This window comes from Athene cunicularia, assembly GCF_003259725.1.
Source record: "Athene cunicularia isolate RWA chromosome 12 unlocalized genomic scaffold, athCun1 chr12_part1, whole genome shotgun sequence".
NCBI classification, from domain to species: domain Eukaryota; kingdom Metazoa; phylum Chordata; class Aves; order Strigiformes; family Strigidae; genus Athene; species Athene cunicularia.
This window is the reverse complement of record NW_020799116.1, coordinates 8,608,970-8,620,457: the sequence shown is the minus strand read 5'-3', so window position 1 is coordinate 8,620,457 and position 11,488 is coordinate 8,608,970. Positions and strand designations below refer to the sequence as shown.

The following is an 11,488-nucleotide window of genomic DNA, read 5'->3' as shown; positions in this document are numbered from 1 at the left end:
CCCCCCCCCCCCGCCCCCCCCTTGTGCCTAGTCCAGCATTTAACCTTTTCTGTAATTCAAGAGACTGAATTCTTCAGTCTGTATAGGAAGTTTTCCTTCCCAAGTTTGGGCGTTTGGTGAGGTGGCAAATAAAGATGCAGACTTACTTGAGAGATATGAAAGTCTCCCTTTGCCTTTGAGCTTATTTAAGGTTATTTGTTTCAGTTGCTCTGAAATGTTTGAGCAAAATCACAGATTCAGTAAGGTTTCCTCCTCACACACCACTTTGTGCTTACAACTGAGAGAGTACACAAGGAGTTGAATTTTTTTGTTGTTTTCCATGCCGATCTCTCCTCAGGGGGTTGTATTACCCAGATAACCCTCCTAATTTGGGGGATGGAGTTTTTGCCAAGCTGGCTCTCTGATGTTTGGCCAACACGTGAGCTGCTGGAGGAGGCTGGCATGGCTGTGCCTCCCTGTGGCTTTGCGGCCTCTCAGGCTTTGTCTTGCTTGGGGTCGAGCAGCCCTTTTCATAACTTGGTGCTTGGTTTGCTTTTCACTCCTGAAGTTTCGTTTTTTTGACTTCTGGGAACCACACCAAACCTCAAAGAGAAACTCAGTTAAAACCACCTGTTTTCACCTGCTTTCATAACAAAACCAGAAGGAGGGCAGAGTTTGCTTTGGAAAGGTTCAGGGACCTTTGAAGGAACTTTCAGAGCATTTCAGGTGATTGCAAGCCCAGTAGGTACCTATATTATCTGCTGGCACCCATTCATGTCTGTCCTCTGGCCAAGTGCAAGGTGGTGCAGGGAGGGACATGGAGATGTGGCCCTTGAGCAGCCTTCGGAGAAACTCCTGTCCATGTGCCAAAGCCACCTCTGCTGCACACGATGTGTGTTCTTCTCTCTCCTTCGAAAATTTCTCATCTGCATTTTCAAAAATAATACTTTTTTTTAAAAAAAACCCCAACAAACAAACCAAAAATAAGCCCGGCAGCAGCATCAAAACCAGAAAGCCAACAAGCAAGACTTTTAAATTAAAACAGCAGTTAAAAAAGATCCCTGCCATAAAGGCCAAGTAGCACACACTTTATCAGTCTCTATGTGTAGCTGTTCTTTCCCCCTTTTTCTCTGTTTTTCATTTCACGTTTTCTCCCAAGTGAGGGGCCTCACAGCCTATTCGTAATGTTAAGTTTTTCTAGTTGCAGATAATCAGCATGGTTTCACATTCGCTGGGGCCACGAGCCACTGGGATAGCTAGCACATGCACACCTCCGCTTGCGAAACCATATATGTGCTTATGCTAATTCGTGATCTGTGATACTTGAATTGTCTCCTGCCAGTCTTATTTTTTACCCATCCTTTTTCAATAGTTAAGTCAAAATTCTATAAGCAGTGTCCCTCTCCTTGTAATATTTGTAGAAATTATACGACATTCAGAGGAGCCTCTTTGCTCCCAGGGATGTGTTGATAGGATACATATTGGTGAATTTGAAGGGAAAAGGTGTGTGTACGTGGATGCTGCATCACTTCTCCCCGCTGCTTCTTTGTTGGATGGGTTGGAAGGTGCAGTTAATACTTAAGTATTGATCTAGCACTTTACAACTCAAGAAGTTGAAATATGCAGAGACTTGAAAGGCATACACAGCTCACATTAGAAATGTCTGTAGTCAGCGAATTAGGTGCTTCCTAAACTGATCCAGACTCAAGCCGAAATAAATAAACAGGGTGCGGTACGGCTTTGCAGGCTGTACAAGGGTACGGGTGGTTCACACAGGTCACTTGAAGTAGGCAGGGTTACCTTTGGCTTGTACACAGATACCGAGTACATTTTCCCTGTTCGGTGATTTATTGTTGCTGTCCATCAGTGCAACGGAGTAAACAGTATTGTCGTTCCTGTCCACACAAAACATAAAATAAAATGCAGCTATTTTAAATCATTCATTTTAAAGCAAAGCTGCGCAAGGAGAGAAAAAGTTCTTACAATGAAGGTTTGCGCTTCAGATTGTGTTTTCACGTAGCCTACGTGAAAGGGTTAAATCAGCCCGCATGGAGGAAAAACAAGACTCTAGGAGGTGGATATCAACTCAATGAGAGACAGAGTGGGACTTGAACTCATTAACACTTTATTTTAAGGGATTGCCTACAACATCAATTATTTAGGAAGCAAACAGGGTCTCCAGTGCTGTGTCGCATTATTAATACTTGGTAATGTCAATAAAATCCTACTTTCCTATAAAGTCCCACCAACAAGACACTATTGACTCACATGGCTGTTTTACATTTCAAAAGCTGCCGAACAAAAAAAAAAAAAAAAAAAAAAAAAAAAAAAAAGAGGAAAAAAAAGGTAATTTGTATTTGTATAGGATTTGTTGTAAATATGATTTACGAACAACATTTTTCAATTGTTATCATACCCGTTTTGAATGACCAAGCCCCGTTCCCCTGCGGGTTATTCATGTGCTATGCTGTAATGAGAAATTTGGCAGATCTCATCTCTTTAGTACATCCTTGTGCCCACCATGAGCTGGGGATCATGTTCTGCCTTGTTTACAGCTGACAGTGTTATTATTCTCGTTAGGACTGTGCTTTCTTATCATATTGTTGTGTTGAGAGAGCCTTTTCCTCTCTGTTTGTGTTTCCTGGCAGGGCTTTTCTTCCCTTATTGACAGTTTGTAAAAATATGCATTAATTTGGAGTTTAAAGCATGTATCATGGTGTCTCTTTGCTGTGTTTGCTTGAAGTTGATTAATGATAGAACCTCACTTGGGGTCGTCCTCTGGAGAGTTGTCTCACAGGTTCTGCATGTTAACGAGAGACGCCGCACACACAGCGAGCGATGATTAGCCCAGCCTCCGCCGGCTCGGTGGGCTGACAAACTGCTGCTTTGCCGTTCGGATGCTTATTCCTCTTATTTATCCAAAGATTGTATTAATCAACTTAATATGTCAGCTGAGAGCATTTTCTCTCGATCCCAAGACGGAAACCCTTTTGAGGTGCTCCTCCCAGAGTGTTTTCCCGGGGAAGTTGAGCGCTGCCTGCCCAGCGTAGCCTTCGCTTGGCTTCAGTTGGCCGGTGCAGAAGATGAGGGTCTTCTCCTTGGAGACCTGGAGCTCTGAGACCTGGCACACCGAGTCTGAACCCCCAAACCGCTTTGCCTTTCTCCCCAAACCACCCAAACTGTCAAAACTTTTTTTTTTTTTTTTTAACGAGCAACTTGCTGATTGACCGTGTTTTCATTTTTCCAGGCACCCTGTGCATGTCAAAGAAGAACCGTTAGATCCAGATGAAAATGAAGGCCCGCTATCCTTAGTGACAACAGCCAACCACAGTCCAGATTTCGATCACGACAGAGATTATGAAGATGAACCTGTAAATGAGGACATAGAATGAGTATGTCTGACATCATTATCCTGAGAATGAAGATTGGAAGAACACGTCAAACTTAGCTGTGAAATCTCTCCATTATTGTACAGTCTGGAGGATTCTCAGTCCACTTTGACAACTATGAAATATGTTAACTCTTAGTGCCATCAAGTATCCCATTTGGGAGTATTTTTGATTTTTCTACTTTTTGTTGAAAAAAGGAATTTGTACTCTGTGCATTGGATGGACTTGTTTGGTACTTGGGATTTTCCTCTCTTACAGTCAACATCAGTGTTGTAAATTTGCTAAACTGATTCACTTGCATTTAGCAGCCAGCTGTGGACTGCAGGTCCTGCCAATTTTGGACACTTGAGGACATCAAACTGAGCATGTACACCTGAACTGCAGATCAAGTCTTTGCCCAGATTTTAAGGATTCCAATGGACAACATATTTGCACAGTACTGCATGTTGATTATCACTGCCTTTACTCCATTTTTTTTGTTTGTTTTTTTGGTTGGTTTCTTTTTTTTTTTTTGCTTCCATTTGGGATGGGGAAGGCCTGTGTGTGCACGTGTGTGGATATGTGTGTGTGTGTGTGTGTGTGTGAGCGTGTATATCGGGGAGGGGTTAAAAGAAAAAATTATCCCAAACTTTTTAATGTATTGCTTTTATTCCCCCGCCCCACTTCTCCTCTACCATTTTAAGTTCTGACCTCAGGCCTCATCTGGGCCCAGGGCCTCTCGGAGGCTTCAACGTTTTCTGTACTTTGTGATGAATGTTAATAGGTGTTTTTATTATACGAAGCTGAATGTCATTGAATTGTTTTGTAGTTTTTTCTGTCATTCATTCCAGTTTCCTTCAGATGCCACCATGTTTTCTTTAGCTATGGAAAACATTCCATTTCGGTGTCTCCTTTTTTTTGTTGTTGTTTTTTGAAAAGGTCCCAAATGCTGCACTATACATGTGGAAGGGTTGTCCAACAGAGAGAGAGGAACGAAGTACTGCAAGAATGAGAATGAATGACAGATGAACATAGAAACACTGTAGGAAGCAACACAGATTCATTCCACAAAGCAGTATTTTTAATAATTTTTTTTTTGGTTTGTTTTTTTTTGGGGTTTTGGTTTTTTTTTTGGCAGCAACGGTGAATATTAGCAAATGCCACAAAATTGAACAGCACAAAGAAATGTATGCAGCACCAACAGAGTTCACTTTTATTAGAGGATGAATAGTACAGTGGCAGGTTCTCGGTTGTTTAACACGAGTTCTAATGGGTCAACAAATCTTTCTGGAATATCTAAGATTACCGAGATGGGCACCTATACATTTATTATTACAATATTATTTTTTTTTTCATTTTGCATTTGCATTTGCAAATAGTGGTTGGAAAGATGACTTCATTAAATTGTTATTGTACGTGGTGATGTTTCACGGTTAAACATCAGTTCAGGATTGCTTGGTGGCATTAATCTGTTTGAATACAAATTAGATATCAGATTGAACTTGTTATGGGAGTTAATAAGGATGGAGCCCCACTAATGCTAAAGTGTTAATTTTCAGCTGTGCAAATCCAGTACTGCAGTTAAGATTGTTATGCAATATCACACCAGCCAGTATGGAAACCTCGCTGTAGGAGACAGGAGATCTACTAGGAGAGAATTCGCGCCGGGGCTTGTTAGGCAAAACTGGCAAGGCTCTTCAAAGCAAACATGACATACAAAATTTGTTGCGATAGGTCAGTAAACCTCGGTCACCAAACACCTAAACATTTTCATTCTGCAACCACTTTTCTGTCACTCATTTATTTATGTAGGACTGTAGCTTTTTTATTATTTCAGAAAGCCTTTCAGAACTTAATTTATATTCTTCTTTGTACCTTTTTTTTCCTAAAATTACCAAAGATATTACACAAAGGTAAATTATGTTCTCTGTTATATGCTTTATCTTATGAAGCCAAATATCCTCTTATTGTTGATCAAAGGAGGTTGAAGAATTTAGAGGGAAATGACAAGATGTGGGCTATTGCTAACCTGAGAGGGAAACTGCTCCTTTATTCTAGAAAATTTAGAAGGCCAAGTAGATGTCTGAACCAAAGTTGTTACTTTTTATTTGCAATTCTTTACAGTGACCAAAACAAAAGTCTGTAAAGAGGAATTGAGGAGAGCTTTTGAAGCTAAAACTAGGAGTCAGTGTTACTGGTGGAGCTATGAGAAGGGAGCTGGACAAAGCAAAGACACAGTTATTTCGTGGAAAATTAGAGTATCAGATAAAGGAGGCAGTTTAATAAAATACAGAAGAGAACAGAAAAGCTCCCACAATTTAACTGGACCACATAATAGTATTTCTAGAATTAAATGAAAAAAAAATTTTTTGGTCTTTGGTTCTACAGATTGTGTGCCACTTCTGTTTCGGGACTGTGCTAGGATGACTGCTTTAATTTTGGTTGATCTTGGCACATTTGCTCAGTTTTGTTTAGTTTTTGGTCAGCATTTTTCATAAGGAAATAACACTCCTGTCCACTCATAAGCTTTGGTACAAGAAATTTTATTGGCAGTTACTTTTATAAAACTCAACTCTGCTTTCTGTTTCAAAAGATTTAAAAATTAAAAAAAAAAAAAAAAAAAAAGAAAAGAAAAGAAAAAAAGGGCAGTCTGTGGTCATTTGAAACATTTTTTTTTTCGTTTAAATTATATCCAGGCAGCTTCGTGACGTGCCGGCGGTAGCCAGACAGGGATCATGAGAATTGAGCCCTGTGCTTCTAAACTGAGTGGTTTGCTGGTTAGTTTGGTATTCAGAAGGGGATAAAAATCTGGTAGATTAGTTCATTCTCAGCATGTGTAGCTAGACATGAGTAAAGATAACAGCATGAGAAACTGTTAGTACGCATACCTCAGTCCAAACTGTTAGGGAATGAGTAAATAAAAAATACATTTCACTCAGTTGCACTTAGTTGTATGTCTTGCATGCTTAGTCTAAAGACTGTAGCAAAAATAAAAAAAATAAAAAAAGAGAAAAAGAAATAAAAAATTAGATTTTAACATATCTGGCAGGTGTTGCAGCCTTGCAGAAGAACCAACTGAAAATCTCAGGCTTTACATCAAGCAAACTTCACTATGATTTTTACAATTCTGATTCTGTATCCCTTTGGATATACAGTTGCTTCTTTAGGGAGGGGTTTATTATGTTGTACATATATATCCCACTGTGTCTGTGTGAGCCTTTGTCTTTTGGGGGGAGGGTGGGGAGGGAGGAAAAGGTGGAAAGGTCCTTTTTTTAGATATCATTCCTCAAAAGGAATAAATGCAGACCTGTTTGTCAAAACACCTTTTGCTTTTTGTGCAACTGCTTTATATTAACTATACTAAAAAAATAGCTTTGAAAAAAAAAAAAACTACTGTATGTAATGGAATTGCAGAATACGCTGCACATGTATTTTATTTAGTTATCCTTGCTTTAAGAATATTGGATGACATTTGCTGACATGTGGGAGAAAATCCCTGACTTTTTTTTTTCAGCTTTTAAATTGTAACATAGTTGACAGATTTTTTTTTTTCTCCTGTTATCATTGATCGAAGCATTTTTGTACAGTTTTTGTGTTTAAGCTGGTTTTTTTGATACTTTCCCACCCCTTCTGTTATCTTACCACTGCCTTTTCTGGCTGTCTTAAACAAAGTTCATATATTTGAAAGGAAAAAAAAAAAAAAAGCCGTTTAAAAAAAAAAAAAAAATGTTTTTCTCCTGCTGCAGTAAATATTTTGCATGATGAATTCCAGGGTCACACTTTCAAAGTTTATCAGTGAAGTAGTGATTAATAATGGGGAGTGTCAAACTATTGAACTTTTGTATAAAAAAAAAAAAAAAACTTTACAAGGTGCCAAGATGTAAAGACAATTTGTTACATGTTTTTTTTCTCAAAGAAAAGCGTACATTATGAAAGTAGTACCATGTATCAGGTAAATCGCTGTCAGGAATGAGAGTCAAAGCCTTCCTTGTCCACAAAAAAAAACCCCCAAGTTTGTAAATGTAAAACCTGTTAGGTTTCTGCATTCAACTAGAAGTGAAATGAAAAATCAAGGCTTATGTAGAATAAGTGACCACAAAAAACATTTAAAAAAAAAATGACCTTTTTTTGATTCTCACTCGCAAGAGTCCCACTGCAGGTCCCGCACCTCCCCTCTCCTGGAGCTCCTGCTTCGAGAAGAGACCGGGACAGGGAGTCTGGTTCTACAAATATTGCAGATCATTAGATATTTTATATATATACATAAATATATATATATATATATAAAGTTTTTTAAAATAATTTTGAACTATTGTAGTTTTCAGATCACCAGTAATCTCACGTTCATTATAGCATGGAAAAAAAAAAATGTGTTTAAACTCTTTTGAAATCCTTTGGTACCTTTGGTTAATGAACTCAGAGTGAGTTTTTAGATGTTTCAGACGTCATTTAGTATTCTAGTCTTGCGAGGTGAACTTGCAATTAATGACTGCATTTTAATGGGCCCAGAACAGGTAACAAAGTATCTTCTACCCATAAGCCTTGATGAAAATGGTACAGTCCAGACTGTTAGCATGGTGCTTTGTGTGTATGTGCTGCCAGTAACAAGATTTTTTTTTTTTTTTTTTGATAAGGCATAAAAGAAACTCATTCCTTACATCAACTGTAATTCCATCATTCCATGTCTGTTGATACAGACAATAAAAAATGTTGTGTAGTCAGTACTAATTACTGACATTATAGCATTCTCAAATGCAATAAAAATGCTGGTTGTTCACACTGGTAATGCAAGTTGCCATGTCCTAAGTTTTTGTTTTGTTCCCTTCCCTGCCCCATGACTCCCGTGTCACATCCCCTGAGGCCCCGGCCCCCATCGCTGACCGTGGAGCAGCTGGTCGCACCTCGCCCGTGTCCCAGCACGTTCATGGACGGTCTCGTCGCTCTCCTCTGCTCTAACCCAACCACATCCGATCGCAAGATATTTTAGCGGCGGTTCCATGGACGGTCTGGACAGGGCTGTCGTTTGAGCTCTGGAAACAAGGAAGACGCTGTCATGCGAAGAATTCATCCGCTTTTCCAAGGAAGCCCATCAGCATTTGACCGTGAGGGCGTTGAGGGGTATTTGCTTTCTCCTTGGACTCCAAAGGGGAAAGCATGAACGAAGGGGTGTGGGGCCTCATCCTGCAAATCCTTCTGGGTGCAGTGCCCTAATGGGGGCTGAAGGGTTGGATGTGTGTTGTATGTATGCAAAAGGGGGTTTGCAGGATCAACCTCTCGGTCCACAAAACCACGAGGAACAAAGTCCTAAGTCACACTGTCACCTGAGACAAACATGAAAGGAAAAACCCACCTTTTCTTTCGAGTAAGCACACATGTATTTTCTTCATCAAGTTTTATAAAGAAAAATAAAATGTTTAATAACTAGCATTAGCAGCAAACTGAAATTTCAGAGGAGAGATTTTTCATGAATAATTCATTAAAATTTCACATCTGCAAGATTAGTCATCCAAATAAAATGCTAATGTCAAAAACATGCACCGTCTATAATATTCTCATCAAGAAATCTTTTTGCATATAATGATAAATGCTTAAATTAGTACAAATGATTTTATAAAAATATTCTATCACAAAATTATACCAGGGGGGGGGGGGGAATCTTTGCACACTCATTTGAATGTGTCTCAAAATGCCATCGATGGGTAGATTTTAATAATCAAAATATAAAGAATGAAATTTGGGGTTGGTTGTGTATTGCACTTTTATCACTAGTGAGATTTAAGCAAACTGGAGAAGTCCCACTTTTGGGGTTAAAATTTTTCTGAGTCACAGGCAGAGGGTGTTAAGCCAGAACTTGGTGTATGTTTGGTCAGGAGTGCTCTGTGTCTCTAAAACGTGGGTGTGAGCTCCAGGTAGGGGAAGTCATCCCCGAAGGAGTCCCAGCAGAGCCCTTGTCCCCTCTGTTTGGGGACAGCGTGTCCCCATACGGGTCACCAGCAGGCAGGTGATGAGCGGTGAAGCCATCACAGATGACTTGGGTGTTTCACTTCTCTGCACATCTCAGCACTGGCAAGGTGGCACAGAGGCCTTGAGCTGGTGGTTGTCACCTGTCAACTTTCTGTGGCCTCTGATTGAAGGCGAGCTGCTGGGGTAGGTGCCAAACGCAGCTTGTGCTGAGGAACTGGCATCGCGTTGAGGAGCAGGATCAGGCTCTTCCCCTCCTTGCCCAAGTTAGTGCTGCCCTAGCTGTAGCTGAGAGCCTGGCTCTTTACAACGTTTTGTATCATCGTTGTCTTATTAATCACATTTCTCCTGCCTGGCTGCCATATCATGGAACATCACAAAATGCCTTCCTACTTCACGGCACTGCCACCAGCAACAGCCAGCTGGGAAATACCTTTTCCAGTCAGAAATGCTTTTTTTCCACCACAGCTGAAAAGCACTTTTATGGTCGGTGGTGAGGCAATGTGCCTCTGAGTAGTTTCCAAAGAAAACTGGAGCCAGAGCATAGTTTTTCTGGGTTTTTCCTGTACCAGAGAGAAAAGCAGCAGAAGATAAGGGGTTCCCAGCACAGGAGCTGGCAGCGCAGGAGGCGATGGCAGCCGCCGTGCTCCGTGCACACCCAGCTGCTCTCCGCAGATGAGCTCAACAGTGACATTTAGCTTGGGCCGTGATCACAGAGTACGACAAATTTCACATTATTGGACTAATTTAAGGGACTAGCAATTCCTGGTGCCTCTCACTCACATGCAGACACACATACACACCCTTCCTCACAACAAAGTGTAATTAGCCCTTCTTGACCTATTAATCAGGCTCCATCTTCAATGATGATGTTAAACGTTCGTTTAATGGTGTGTTAATCAGGGCTATCTTTCATCTTTGTTGCAGTGGTGGTTATTCCATCACGTTGACGCGCTCTTCATCCGCATATGGCCACGCTGGTGGCAACAACCCACTCTCTTCCCCAACAGCAGTGACCAGTGTGGTCAGATGTGGCCCTCACACGTGTTTGCAGCCTCCATGCTGTCTGCACCCATTTTTGCCCCAAACCCCCCAGGCTTAGGCATAGCAGAGTCCTCCTTTTTTGCCCCAATTTATAATCTTTGCTAGAGATCTTCAAAGCACGTGATCTAGAAACAGTAAACAACACCTTGAGGTTTTTAACCAAAAATAGTCCCTCCTCCCTTTTTATTCCACAGGAATTTTCTCTGTCTACCTGGAGGCAAAAGATTAAAAAACCCCAACTTTGTGGAAGGTTGTCTGTATTTATTTAGAGGAGTTCAGTGGCCATTTTTTATGCATTTCAGAAGCCTGAAAAACATTTTTTTTTTCTTCAAGTTATAATGTTAATTTGAAGGTAACCGTCCTTTCAAGGATTAATTCCAGCCAAAGCAATAACCATTATTTACCAGAGTTTGACATTTTTATCACTCATCATATTAGCAAATTTCCATTGAAAATGCTAAAATGGTTCGTCATAAGGCACATAACTGCTTTGGCTGTAAAAATGACCAACACAAGTGCCTGTACTCAAACATTAAATTATACTGTAATTAATAAAGACAGTTAAACTGTCTACTAGCAACAGCAATTTAGGTAACCACATTTGATCGGCTATAAATTGTAACTACATTAAAATTCCAGAAATATTAGCAATATGGATTACTTGATGGAAATAGGTGCTGATCACCAACACTCCTATTTTACAACGGAAGCACAGGTCATGTTGGCCACAAAACTGTGGGCGAAGATCAAGGCTGAGTACTTTTAATCTTGTGAAACAAGCAATTACAAATAGTTGCATCGATTTGTTAAAAAGCTTTAGGTGACATAAATTGTTTCCTGTTTAGCTTATTGCTCTGATACATAAATGTCACTGAGTATAATATTAATTAGGGTCACAGAACAACAAGGGTCGGGTGATATAGTGTACGATCACAGATGTGTCAATCCTTTGTGAAGGCAAGAAAAGCTCCGGCCCCCATTGCACTGCAGCGCCTAACGCCTAATTTTATGTGATGACAAAAGAAAGTAAAGGAAACTGTATTTTAATATGTGAAGTAATTACTTTAGTACTAATATAATTTTACAGTTTAGGATAAATTACAATGTTTTCATTCTCCTGCTCTTGCCACATAACA

The 11,488-nt window shown here is 40.1% G+C and overlaps 1 protein-coding gene across 5 annotated transcripts in view; it reads left to right on the top strand.

Annotated features, from left to right (window-relative positions):
• FOXP1 (forkhead box P1) overlaps nucleotides 1–7,641 on the top strand; it is a 343,548-nt gene extending 335,907 nt beyond the window's left edge. For all 5 annotated transcript variants that reach the window (XM_026857386.1, XM_026857384.1, XM_026857383.1 and 2 more), the window contains one exon: nucleotides 3,227–7,641. In XM_026857386.1, coding sequence (XP_026713187.1) covers nucleotides 3,227–3,371 — 145 coding nt within the window. In that variant the 3' untranslated portion in view covers nucleotides 3,372–7,641. The remainder of the gene's footprint in view (nucleotides 1–3,226) is intronic.
• Nucleotides 7,642–11,488: the final 3,847 nt, after the last annotated feature.